The 14,559-nt window shown below is 45.0% G+C and overlaps 1 protein-coding gene across 1 annotated transcript; it reads right to left on the bottom strand.

Annotated features, from left to right (window-relative positions):
• Positions 1–2,540: 2,540 nt before the first annotated feature.
• On the bottom strand, positions 2,541–14,051 carry epn3b (epsin 3b; the record flags this gene model as incomplete). Its single annotated transcript, XM_083764976.1, has 11 exons — positions 2,541–2,839; positions 2,977–3,276; positions 4,146–4,316; positions 5,113–5,239; positions 7,237–7,323; positions 8,803–8,921; positions 9,854–9,937; positions 10,127–10,355; positions 11,247–11,330; positions 11,827–11,985; positions 13,983–14,051. 11 exons carry the CDS (start codon positions 14,049–14,051, stop codon positions 2,541–2,543), a joined length of 1,728 nt encoding a protein of 575 aa, XP_083621102.1.
• Between the last annotated feature and the right edge of the window lie 508 nt (positions 14,052–14,559).

The following is a 14,559-nucleotide window of genomic DNA, read 5'->3' as shown; positions in this document are numbered from 1 at the left end:
GGGGTGTACTCACTTTTGTGAGATATCCCTCTATGTATTTTATATTGGAGAGCATGATGACATTGTTTCAGTTTGACTGATAGGAAGAAGTAGGAGATGTAGACATAAGCTGACTACTGCAGACTACGTTATACTTAACGTGTACTGATGCATGTACAGCCTTTACATAATACAGTACAGTGCATACAGTGCAAAGGGTCCACTGATGTAATGTTCTATTCTATTGTTTAATCGTGTTGTATAAGGCAACACATCTCGAGGACCCAGCATGGCAGGGTAGGCTGGCACTTAATTTGAATAGGTGGGTGTGGTAACAATTATGGAAAAAGATCCAGGCTACAGTTATCTTATCTCTGTAAAGGCAAAGTTGCTCCTGTCCACCTGGAGTTTGAGAAACACCAGATCAAAACAATTACCTGTAAACGGCACAATCAGATACAAACACCATTCCACCTGTAATGCAAACACCATTAATTTATTGATGTAGTATATGTAATACCGTATAAGTAATTAGATATGAACCAAGCCTGTGTTTATCTATAGGCAGGCATTTCACATTCATAGTCCGAGTTCAGTGCAGTGATGACCAAACATCTTGCCTTGTCACAGTTCCTCTGGTTCCTACCACAGGAAAGGAGAGAGACATGTTTCACAAATGGATAGCTGAGCTGAAGGTTATAACATTGATTCTGGGTGTTTCTTTTAGGTTTTACTGGTGGCACACAGCTGGGAATTAATCATATTAACCTCAGCTGTGTTTACCCTGTTTATCCATTTGTGAATAAGTTCCACCATTAAATAACTCATTCTATCTACAATATATGCATGTAGGCTATATCTTTCCTCTGTACCTCTCTCCTTTCTTCTGTGTTCCCCTGTCTTCCATTTCCCACCTGTGGACTTTCTGTTATTCTGTCACTAAGTTGCACTACTAAAGCCTGGTGTCTGTACACTCCATTAGGTTGAATCACATTGGCTGAGGGACAGAGTGTTCTCCCTGAGGTCCTCTTCAGTTGCACCAATGTGAATCAGACTGAAATGCATTGTGGGTCAGCCGGTAGAGACAGGCACAGGTCTGATAGGTTACAATCCGTGATTTGCTTAAGTTAAAATTCAGCCTGGTATATCTGGTTTGAGCTGGTTGAGTCTCGTTTTCTCTCCAATTGCGTCCTGCTGTGGCTATTAGCCCCAAAATGAGATGAGATAGCTACGTTTGATTTAGTGGGTGTTGAGCTGGCTATGTCTAGTGTGACAAGGCAACATAAAATAGTGTGCATGGGCAGAAGAGAAGACTTGATTGTTTCGCATTTTACTTTGATAAATAGGTGTGGCTTCCTCTGTTGTTCCATAATAATGAGGAAGCTAACTATCTTATTTAAGTCATCAAAAGAGAGGAAGTTCTCCTATAAGCTGGGTCTGGAGTAAAAGCCTAAAGTCTAATTTATACTTTGTCGTATGACAATGTTGCTTACGGAAAATAACAGCTTTTCAAGCTTTTCCCCTACATTTTAAACAAAATGCAGTTATTTTCAGTGAGTGAAACTGCTGTGCGACGAAGTGTACTGTAAGTTATTATAGTATGCAGGAGCAGAAGGTATGTGTGCATTGGGTGAATGAGCCAGGCTCGGGTGCCAAATTGCTGTAAAAAGTTAGAAAGATTCCTACTGGGGGTTAAAATGACACCATGTTTTTTTTCTTCCTTTTCTTACATCTCGTTTAATTAATATAATGGGAGGTCCAGGGGCTTGTAGTGTCATCCTGGCCTACAGCTTGGGAGGTGGTGCATTCATGCTCTCGGTGAAAAAGCAGCAGTAAGGATCCTGGTGGATTTCAGTGAATGCTGAAGGTTACAATCAACAATCAGTGGCTTCATCCCATTAACCACATTAACCCTGGTGTCCCTATTTTGGGCAAAAAAAGAAAAGAAAAAAGATTCTTATTTTTTTCAAAAATAGCGATCAATTGCAGATCTACAAGCTCACAACTGTGACGCATTGTATGCTTGTAGAACAGCTATTTTTGTAATTTGTTGTACAACTAAGCACATGGGGTAAGTGGTTAATAGTAACATTTTCTGTTGTTCCAAACACTCAGGGTGACCAAGGCATCCCTGATGGTGAAAGACGTTGATGGTGAAAGACTACTTTCACTGTGTGTGTGTGTGTGTGTGTGTGTGTGTGTGTGTGTGTGTGTGTGTGTGTGTGTGTGTGTGTGTGTGCGCGCGCACGTGCACACACAGCGTGTGCATGTGAGCAGATTCTTTCTTCGAGAATTCAAGATATAGCAGCTGAGGTATCTTTCCACAAAGACAAGCAGTCCGAGGCAGAGCTTATTCCATTTCAAGTGTTCACAGTCTTCACACCGACATCAGACCTCCGGATCTGTATTTCAGTTCGAGCCAGTGCAGGCTTTGTGAATCTAAGCGAGAGTCTCGATCAGAGTCATAGATTCGGCCCAGCCCACTAGAAACGGTCCGTTCCACAGTGTCCCCACGACAGCCCAGGGAGAGATGATGAAAGGCAATGTCGGGCACGAGAGCTTCAGAGAAAGGGGTTGTGGCTGTGTGTGCTCGCCTGGAAGTTTGGGTTGGACGCCGGCCGGGGGGAGAGTGGGAGCAGAGGCCGCGGGAGATTAGAGGGGAGGTCCAGGAGGCCGGCCGGAGGCTGGGTGAGGGAGGACGGGAGGGTGGGGGGCTGGTGAGGTAGAGGGAGGGGGAGGGAGGGGCTGTAGGAGAGCATGTGCGGGGGAAGTGGGGAGGTAGAGGTCGGCCGCATCTGGTTGAGGGTAAGACGAGGCTGGTCGCAGTGGAACGGGTTAGTGGGAGAAGGAGCACTCAGACCTGCAAATGGGTGAGGGGGGAAGGGGAAGAAAGGAGAAGACAGATTCTTATTCTTATGAAATATTACAATTGTGCGCGCGTATGTGTGTGCGTGCGCTCGTGTGTGTGTGTGTGTGTGTGTGTGTAAAACAAGTCACCTGAGAGGAAGGGGTTATTGTGCGTGGTGGTAGGTGGGTTGGACGGGATGAGGGCATCCAGGTTGACCAGGGAGGCCCCAGTAGCACCCAAAAAGGCCTCTGGGGTCCGACACATGCGTCTATGTGGGGCACCGAGTGGAGGTGCAAGACGGGACAGGTCAAACATCTCTGGACTGGCGGTGCCTCCACCGTTAACCAGGGGGTCCACTGGGGGCTCTGCCCCAAATGGGTCAAGCTCTCTCTCTACTCGACAAAATGGGTCAGGATCATCTTTTACGCCGAAAGGGTCTTCATCCACATCTGGAGGATATAGAAATACATTTCAAAAGGCTTGTGAGAATGCGAGGGAATGGGGCTGTGAAGCGTACCCTCCCTCACCAGACTGGTGCCAAAGCATTCAATGTTTCAAACACTTTTACTGTTCTTTGTTTGAAATCTACTCAGACAATTTTTTTTTTTTTAATTATGTCCTGTGAGAAAGGGTCATTCTACCTGTGACTCTGACAGATTGGGGGGAGAATTGAGGAGCTTCCCTTTTAGGCCGCTCCTCTTCTTGTACAGAGAATGGATCTGTCTCATCAGTCCCTGTACACCAAAATGACTGCTGATGAGTACAGTACATGGTTTGTCAAATATGCCATCATATAAAGGTATGTGATACTTGTTGTTAAAATAAGTATTAAATGGATCTTTATTCTGATAGTAATCATTTGTTCAGTAACAGGAGTTTCCCCATCTCTCCACCTCGTTAAGCAAACAAAAAATACATTTTCATTTCGGAATACCAATTTCATCCCATCAGGAGCACAGACTGGATAAACAAGTGAAACTGGAAATGATGAAACTAGCAGAAAGAACACTATTGTCAAGCCACCTGAATATGCATTTTCTAATTACTAAAGAGCTGGAGATATGGGGAGTTCCCTGTTACTGAACAAACACTATAACAGTGATTACTATGAGAATAATATAACTTTGACCTTTTCAACAAAAACAAACACAAAATGTTATAATTTGATTTGGACTCATATGGCATTGTGCAGATAGCTTCAATGTAATCATCAAAGTGTTCATTAATGTTGCATTCATATTGCTCAACACTGTATGACTTTGAGTACGATTGATGATGAGCGCTTGTGAGGGTGACCACCAGTATTTCTTAACAGCACCTGTGTGACAAGGACTCTCCCAACCATGATTGACGGGGCTGGAAGACGTAGGTGTGGCTTTCCAGGGGTCTGAAGGGGAGTCTGTAGATGGGGCCCAGGGATTGGACAGGCATGTGGCAGAGGTGCGGGCAGCCCAAGGGCTACCAACCACAGGAGTGCTAGACTGGACTGCTGCTGAGACAGGGAGACAGGATTAGTTTTCTGCCCAGTTCAGGGCGAAATCATTCATTTGTTTACTAACCAAAATAGAGTGATTGTGTTTGGCTATCTACTGCTGTGTCTAGGCATTCTGATTTTAGAAAACCATGCACACTGCAATGAAACACATTTAGAAAATGTAGGAAGATAGCATTGGTGTTATCATGCCCCTCGTTGGCTGTCGGGTGGTAACCTTGTATGTCGAAAACTACCTTTCAGTAAACAATAACCTCTTTTCCACTACACACCACAACCACACACTGGCACTGCATGTAGTTATTGTTTAGTCACAACCTCTTGTTTATACATTTCATTGGTTCAATATGTATAAAACCCACATTAAAAATAATCACTTTAATAGTCTTTCAATAGTAAAAACTGCCGTTCTAAAACAAATATCACATCATGATGCTACGAATTGAGATTACATTACATTACTTTTCTTTCTTTCTTTTTGCCACCTTACTGATGGTGTTGCCTTGAGGGTGATGTCTCTCCATCATGCTCTATCTGCTTTCCATTTTGTTTCCATCTGTTTTTAATTGATGTAACTGCCTTTGGCGCCTGAATGTCCCCAGTGGGAGCAATAACGGCCTTATCTTATCTTGTAGATCGGCTATTTGTGCTACTTTTGTTGCATGATGAAGCAGTGCCTTACTTTATGAACATTAACAAACTTTTCTTTTTTAGACAGAGATACAATTAAGGCTTCTGCAATGTTTTGTGTGTGCATTATGTCTTTGGTTGTTTGTGACCACCAGTTACTCACCTATAGAGCCCCAGGGGTCAGAGGTGATATCACAGGCGGGCTGGGCAGTGTTCCATGGGTCATTAGAGGGGGAAGGAGCTTCAGAGGGCGAAGGACCAAATACGTCCACAAGGTCCAACATGGCGGACTACAGAGAGGAAAATCAGCCTATAGATGAATGCAAGCTCTGCCCCTTCAGAGAAGCGACAACTTGTAGCAAGCTTTTGCCTTCAAAACGTTTCAGTAGCCTTCTACACACACATTCGTCATAATCGTCAACATTAGTTGATCAACTGTTAGCTTTGGTTTGTCACCGGCACAGTTTGAGTAGGCTACATAGCTCATTAGGTGTGCCACTGATGGCCATAACGATTTGGTAACGTTTATTACATGCACACGCACACACACAGTGTCACACACACATGCGCACACCGCACACACACACACACACACACACACACACACACACACACACACACACACACACACACACACACAAACACACACACACGTGCTGCATAGACGCATCACCATGGGAAGCAAAAAGGGGAACCAAAAGCTGACGGCTGTTTGCTTAACAATTTTGACTGCTATGGCGATTGCGTCATAGCAGCTGTACTTCTGCCTAGCGGAGACATCCTGAGAACCATCATTGCTTAAAGTCCAGCATTGTGTGTTTGTGTGAATCATAGCGATGATTTGATTGGTTGATCACGGAATTGAGATGATTTGATCGGTTGAGCAAAGTACGGCAGAAAAGTGAGGATGCAAATTGTATGATCTATGATGATAAGAGCACCCGTCACACACACAAGTGTGATTTTTTTGCATATATTGCTGATTTTGGAGGACTAAAACCAACAGATGAGCAAGTACAGACAGTGGGGGATTCTAATTGGTTCGTGACAGGCCAATGAGTAAGATTTCTGGTGCGCTGCATGATAAGGAGCATGTTTTCAGGCAAATGTCACACTGAGCTCAAGGTTAGAGAGGAGACTAAGTCATTACCGTTCTGCATACAACTCCTCCTTCTCAGCTCTCTATCAATTCCCCCATGCCCTTAAACCCTACAGCAGTGGTCCTCAACAGGCGGACCGCGGTCCATGACCGGACCGCGGCGCACCTCTCTGCGGACCCTGGAGAAATGATAGAATAAAGAGTCACCGTGACCGCGAGTTGAATTCTCCGCTCAATGCCGAGCAATGCAATTAACGCTCTGAATGTGGACCGACTGATTGTGTGTGCCCGTGTATTATGGGCCGGAATGTCATGATGACAATGTTGCGCTGACTGGCTCACTACTAGCTGTTAGCTGGGGTCGCAGTGACATGTTCACACATTCAGTTGAATGTGTGAACAAAATTGGATTTTTGGAGAAAAAAAATATTTTCATAGTCTGCACTCTGCACCAAAATATTGGTTGGTTGGATGGAACCCGGTTTGTATAAGCTTGGTTTGACTGTACTAAACAAGCATAGCTGTTTCTAGGAGTGGGGGGGTGAGGGGGGCAGCCCCACCCCGTGGGGCCCACGTGTCCCGAGACCCGCAATTGTATTTGCGCGCGCATGAGACTGGACCATGGCCTTATTCAAAAATTATTTGTGGACCTTCAGCATTTCTAGTTGAGGACCCCTGCCCTACAGTATTTATGATGCATTGTGAACTTGTACATCGGCTATCGACTAAAAAAAATCACACCCGTGTGAACTGAGTGGTGCAACTCCCCTCTCCCCCTGCCAACCACCCCCCCCCCCCTCCCTCTCTTGCTCTCCCTCTCTCTCTCTCTCATTAGCAGGCAACAGTGCAGCACTATCTCTCTCTCTCTGTTTCTGGCACAACAGCGCCACTCTTGCCCCTACTGGTACTCATAGTCACATACATAGTCACATAGGTAGGTTAACACGGACATTGCTGTTCCTTGGAGTGGTTGCACCACTCAAAAAACCTTTCGCATAGGACAAGTGGTTGTACAGTCATGCACCAAACACTCACTCCTCTTCAATGCCTTCCAAAAGCCTCCCTCCCACACTGTAGGCACACACACACACACACACACACACACGCACGCGCACGCACGCGCACGCACGCGCGCATCTGCCAGTCTTTTCATGCATGCACACGTGTGCCCCTCACCAACACACCCACCTCTCGTGTGCCTGTTTGGCCATCCTGCCTGCTGTTATCCAGGGCCTTCTTCAATAAAGACTCGTCTCCTTGGCGACAGCGATGCTCCTGCAAGGGACGGCATTATGAGACCATCAGAATAATTACTATGCCAATGCTGTGGACAGACACATGGAGGAACACTGTGGTTGGCTTGACCCAGAGAAACAACAGCATCTGTGTTGTTGTTGTTTGTTTGTGTGTGTGTTATAATTTATAAGCTGACGAAGGGCACAGGGTGAGTTTGGACAAGCAAACGGAAGAGAGATCAACCATACCGTGAGTTTGTAGATAGAGGCTATTTTCAAAAGATTTACATTATACATTATACATTTGAAAACTTGAAATGGGACATTCTGTACTTTTACTTTGGGTACTTTATGCACATTTTGATGGGATGCCAATACTTTTGTATTGATTACTTTTGTATAGTACTTCCAGAGTTTTACTTGTAAAAGAGCATTTCTATATTGCAGTATTAATACTTTTACTTAAGTAAAAATTGTGAATACTTTTTCCTCCACTGGTGTTACTCACTTTCAACCTGATATTATGAGGACATTTTCAACAATTCTCAAAAATTGTGAAAATAAATAGCCGACCTACAAGCTCACAATGCGTCACTCCACAACACGTTGTGAGCTTGTACGTTGGCAATTTTTGTGCAACACCATCATGCAATGAAATATAAAATAGGGCTTAAGTTGTTCATTTACTCAGGCTGGGCTGGTTACTTTGAATGAACACGGAGGAGAACACAGCAGGCAAGGGCACATAAGGACACTACATCACCACAGTCCTACTAAGACATCCTACATCACAACATCCCTGATATAGACCATAGACAAAGCCATGGAGTAATGCTGCCGTATCAAGCTGTGTGTGACACCGCAGCTATGATTGCACCCAGGGCAGCCTGCATGGATTTGTCTACAGAGACATCCTACATCAACAGTCATGAGACGGATGAGAAGGAGCATACTCATCGTCAGCTTGTAAGTGACACCCTTGCATGATGGAGTATAAGATATTCTATATGTAGGTTACACCCTTCCTCAATCCTCTCAGGGAGGAAGGAGGGTCACCAGGGAGAGGTTAGTGGGCGGAGAACTGTTCAGATCACAATTTAACCGTATAATGCATACTCATGGACCAGCTCAGTGGCCTTGTGGTTTTGGCCCTGAGACTGGGAGTTTGGGGTTCGATCCCCGGCCGGGTCATACCAAAGACTGGGACCCAAACTAAAGCCTCCCTGCTTGGTACTCAGTATCAAGTCGGACTGGGGGTAACTTAAGTCCCTGCAAGTTAGGTGGTTTCCTCCCCGGCAGCAATGATATGCTGTAGGTCTTTCTCATCTCATTTGGGTGCCTGGTGCCTACTGCACATGCACAATCACATCAAAACATCTTCTTCTTCTTCTTCTGGGTACCATGCTGAACCAAATGGTCCATTTGAACATTTTCACTTGGATGAACACTGAGGATTGTACAGTGTATAGTACTGTACTGTACTTTATGTGAGGCCTGTGTGTGCTTACTGTGCTATTACCTTCTGGCTCTCCTCTCGGCTCATGGCGAGGGCTAGCTGCAGCTGAAGCTCCTCCTCCCCGCTGGTCTGAGGGCGAGCCTGCTCCAGATCTGACGCTGCGCGGGGAGACGAGGAAGAGGCTGTGATGTGGGGGGGGGGGGGGGATAGAGTGAGGGGTGAATACAGAGATGGAGGCAAAGGAAGAAAGGAGGAAGAGATGGTGAGGGAATAATTAGGGACATTGAATGTTTGCAGTCTGACATGGCATTATTGATCATCTTCTGAGTGAGTGATCGTCTCGAGCCTCAAGCACCTGATGCATGTTAATGATGACTATCTGCCTGACTATCAACTATGTTGATTTCCAACCATGGCTCTCTTCCCCCAAACTTTGATTTAACCTGCTTTACGTACACCTGCTATCTGCCCAGTACAGGCATAGTCCTCTACCCTAACCCACTAGTTACTGGAGGTTAACCTTTTCCCTTCACCACTTGGTCAATGGCCACGTCCTGCAATGCCTCCCAGGTGGTTTTCACTGGATAGCGTTTCAAATAACATCCAGAACAACACTTAAAAGCAACAACAACAAAAAACTGTGATAGGACATCAAGCCCTGTGGCTCATAGTGTTACCACTCATTTTCAACATTTTACTATACCGTGGCTACTACTTTTCTTTTCAGACCTACGGTTCTAGGAAACACAGAATGGGGAGACCTTTTTTATTATTTCCACGGCTCAAAGCTATATTAATGACATAGTGAAATGTTGAAAATGAGTGGTAGGATATTCCCCTTTAAGACCCGAGATCACTACTTGAAACCCTACCATGGGTGTCTTAATTTTGACTCCCAATATAGCCCAACTAATGTGAGTTTAAGGTTAGTGTTAGTTTTTTAGTGTGAGGTTAAGGTTAGGGTTATCCCTGTCCATTGACAATAACCCGGGCGTGGCTGTTGACCAAGTGGTGTATAGGGGAAGTCACTGAGAGAGAAGCTGATAAACAGCCAAAAAGACAGACACAGCCCAGACCTACAAGACTGGGTGCAATTTAAAATGCGTTGACGTACAGTTAAAGGAGGACGGGGAGCCTCTGGAGCGACTGAACTCCTCTCCATAGAGCACAGCCATGCTGGGCTGGCTGGTCCGCCTGCCTGGGTGGTACGATGGGGGCACACCTCCATACATGGCTCCTCCTCCTCCTCCAACAGCTCCTCCTCCTCCAACACCCTCTCCTCCTCCAACAGCCTCTCCTCCTCCTCCTCCTCCTCCTCCTCCTCCTCCTCCTCCTCCTCCTCCTCCTCCTCCTCCTCCTCCTCCTCCTCCTCCACCACCACCACCACCACCACCCCCTCCTCCTCCTCCTCCGCCTGTTCCTCCACCGCCTCCCCCTCCAACTACTCCACTACTTCCTCCCCCAGCCATGCGTTCCTTGGTCTTCAAGGCCTGGCTCCTCTCCTGGCGGAGGCGTTCCTCGTCCCGTAGAAGGCACACCAGCTGGCGGGCCTTCTCCCTGACGTTGGCCCCCTGGTCTCTGCCGTCACGGTCCACGTACTGGAAGTCTCGCAGCGTCTGAATGAACCACGCATGCATGGGACAATCTTAGGGGAGTACGTGGCCTTAGTGGTTACAAGGGTGGATGCAAGTTTAATGCAGACACTGTAGGTATAGAGGGTGAAGCCCTATTTATACTCCATCAAGCACTGCATAGATGAAAAGAACAGATTGACGTTACCACTTAATAGTGTCTTAATGATAATCTCTAGTTCCTTACACATTTCAATTGATTATGACACACACAATGACCATATACAAATACTGTATACAGTACAGTAGATATACTGTACAGCAGGGGTCCCCAACCTGCCAGACCATTCACGTATGGTCCATGATGCCAGTCCATACGAACATTTGTTTTTGTATAATATTCTAACTCTAAATCTGTAGGACAGCCACCCTCAAGCCGATCTCTTGCTCCGGGGTGGCAGCATATTTCAATGATGTGGAATGGGTCGAAAAACGAGCTTACTTGTGTGACATATTCAACCTGCTCCTTTCACTTCAGGGGAGAATGGCAGATAAAGTGGCTGCAATCAAAGCCAAACTAGAACTGTCTAGATGACCTATGAAGAGGGGCATATTTGACATGTTCCAAACATTAGCAAGGACTGTGGCTTCCTTCTACTTCCCAACCATCAAAGACCCACGAAGTGCAAACTTTGTAAATGAAGAAGGAACAAACCTACAACCTACAGCTTGATTGGCAATGACAAAATAGAAACGAGGAAACAATTCAGATGACAGTTCAACAATTTCAAATATCCCCATTATGCAAGTATTTATAAAGTGAATAAAATGTTATTGTATATATATGGTGGCTTAACAATTAATAGATATTGAATCGTTTATTTCAATCTGTGACCCACCCACCACGACCATGCCCCAGCGGTGTTGGGTCAGTACCTGAATCGTGAAGGCATTCTCACGGCACTGTTGGGCCACTCTCTCTGAGCCTGTCTTTAGCAGGTAGTCCAACAGAGTCAGGGCCTGAAATCACGTAACAGTTACTGTACTATCATAGTTACTGGATCTAGAAGTAGACAGTTACATTTTGTAAATGCTAAGAATTGTATAGTGTCGTCACCTGAACAATAATAGTAATGTCACTTACTGTGACTCAACTGGCAACAGGACTGCCCTACTTAACCCATTCTGACCGGGCACCCATTTTGGTGTCGGCATCATGTTATGCTTTAGCTATTGAAAAATAGCAGATCTACAAGCTCATATCGCGCCACCGAGTGGCGCGATACGAGCTTGTAGGTCTGCTATTTTTGAAAAATCGAAGAGCGACTGACATTTTTAGAATCTGATCTCAGGTCAGAATGGGTTAATCAGACCAGTGTGTGTGTGTGTGTGTCCAGTGGAAACCTCGTATGAATCTGATCTCAGGTCAGAATGGGTTAAATCTAATTCCTGTGTTGTTGCATGACACGTTTCCCATTTGAGAGTTGACGGACGTTATTAATAATATTAAGCTCACCTTGTAGACGTGTCTCCAGTTCTTGCCGCTGTCGTTGAGGCGTTTCCAGACCATACCCATCACCTCGGCAAACGCCACCACGTTGAAGGTCAAGTCGGCGATCTCTGACATGAGCGAGGACGAGGGTCCCCACGGGTCATTGGAAGTGGCCTCGCGTACCTACACGCCATCAGACAGAGCAAGCTGTGTGAAGACATTGGGCCAAATTGACAACGCCGTTTACGCTCATATCGTGAGCGTACGGACATTTACGAGGATTGCCACGTTACGTGTGGAATTCATGAACTTGAACTTGGCCGTGACGTTGACGGACGTTGGTCGTAACGTCTGCTCAGATCCAAGTCAGCTCGGACGGAGGGTGGTGTACCAGTGATCAAGGCATGCGTATATTTATTTAGAAGGCTTTATTTAGTCTTCATGCTGAAGAGACACAGAGAAAGTGGTGGAATAAGTAGTCTACTCAGATGTTTTTCGACGTCCAAAAACGGATTAATCCCTCAAGAAAAACAAGACAGAAAGAAAAAAAGAAAAGGCAAAAGGTGGATTAAATCTGTCCTGTCCATGTAGGCTACATTATTCCATTTCCTTTCCAAATCCGATGTAGTGGGACAGTGCAGGGCAGGGAATCAATCAGTGACCCCAGTAATCAATAAATCAAATAATGAAAATTATCGGATTTTAATTTTACCTCTGCAAAGGCGAGTGTGCAATTGTTCAATAGAAATGGCTCTTTATAGGTAATATAATTGCCAAGTAGGCTATACTTAAATCAATAAATGAACGAGTTGGTTATGATCTAGCCTATACTTTATAACGTTCAGTCCGTTGACATTGCTGTCAAAATAAACTGCTCCACAAGCTCATGCGGTGAGGTCAGGGGGGCAGTCAGACAGATATTTTGTGAAGCCACTAAGGAAATCGGGATTTCCTGAAAGTTCATATAATGGCTTGTTGTGGCGCTGTCATTGGGCCCAAAAACACCCATCGCTCCATAGGGATCCATGTATTTGGGCCCAACTTCACCTAGACTGTATTACCTTAATAAACATGGTCATGAATACTTTCTGCTTCCAGTCACTAGTTTAAAGTCTCATTTCTTTTTTTTTTTATAACTTTGTTTATTGGTTTTTTTTCACAGAAGCATTATTGAGATAGAGTTTGAAAAAGAATAATTAACATTAACAGCTTCTCTTAAATAAACCCCACAAGTATGACATAAAAGAGTAAACACATTGAATTTTCTAAAGTCTCATTTCTAATGTCATAATATTCTTTTTGGAAAATGATGGTCCCATTTATTAAAAGAATGACCATAAAGTTGCGTATGTTCTGAGGGGCGTGGCTACCGTTACAGTCTATGATCGGGATTCCCCACCCACTCGAGTCAAAATAAAAACCAACAAAGAAGAAGGGGGGAAGTCCCGCCTCGTTGTCTGGGCCAGCCAATGGGCCAGCTGGGCCCAAACGGATCTAGAAAGATGGCGATTTACAATACAAGGACTGACAGGCTTCATCTTACGTTCATGTTAGACCCGGGGAACGCTTTGTCCATATTTTTTTACAGTCTATGGGTGAGGTGCATCGCGGAGCACCACGTTCACTGTTGTGTATAACTTATAGCCTAAGCTTGGGGATCTGTGCATTTTGCAGGCTGTGATGACGTTTTTCATCCGAGGACAGATATTTCCTGTTGCCTTATATGGCGTGGATGTTCCATTAAACCAGGCGACACCAGGCAAATCGCTGGGGAAAGAGGCGAAATGAGATACACGGGCGATCCGCACAAATAATTACGCCACCTTTGCTGAATGACACGTGAGCTTGTCGCAGCTTGATCGGACGGATAAATACGCTATCATTATGCATTTCATTTACACCTGGTCTTATATTTCCGTTGTGAATTTGGCCCATTAGCTCTACATCTACACTACATACTACAGTAGTTCCATTGATCCAAGCCGGAACACAATTCATTGATCATTAAAAGAAAAACACGGCCCACCCTTCTGACTAATGGGGTCAGATGGGTGGGCTGCAAACAATTTAGAGATTTTCAATTAAACAAATTACCAAAGTATTGTCAGCAACTGTATTAGAAGCATTTTACAACACATTTATTGCACGTGCTTCCGTTGAATCAACACACGACTTCTTACCTTTATCTCAGCTTCGGAGTAGTTATGTACAATGTTCTTCACCTGCCGTCGCAGGGCTGAGGTTGTCATGGTGACAGAGGTGGTAGAGGAATTGAACAGTCAACAACGAGCCCCTCAGAGGGCTGGGTGGGGGGGGGGGGGGCAGCTATGGTGGATGAGGCTCCTCTCGTCTGACAGTGGGGTTTATCGACGCTGAAGGAGTGAGGGAGAGAGAGAGAGACAGACAGACAGACAGAGAGACAGAGAGACAGTGGTGGAATAAGTAGTCTACTCAGATGCTTTACTTGAGTAGAAGTAGCAGTGCTACAATTAATTAGAAGTAGCAATGCTACAATTAATGTACTGTAGAAATACTCTGTCACAAGTAAATAAAAGACCAGTATTCAGTCCAGAAATATAGGCTTAATTTGTTAATGTATGTTTTATAATAATATTTTAAACCTGCAAATTAACTAGTGTAGAATATGATGGACCCCATAGCCATAATTGAATAAATGCACCATAATTCAATCTTAAACTGTTTAAACTATAACTACAGCTGTCTGTCACAAGGCTCTTGGGGTGGTCGGATGTCATG

Source organism: Protomyctophum parallelum (assembly GCF_964188405.1).
Source record: "Protomyctophum parallelum genome assembly, chromosome: 5".
Taxonomy (NCBI): domain Eukaryota; kingdom Metazoa; phylum Chordata; class Actinopteri; order Myctophiformes; family Myctophidae; genus Protomyctophum; species Protomyctophum parallelum.
The sequence above is the reverse complement of the archived record's forward strand: the minus strand, read 5'-3'. Positions and strand labels throughout refer to the sequence as shown.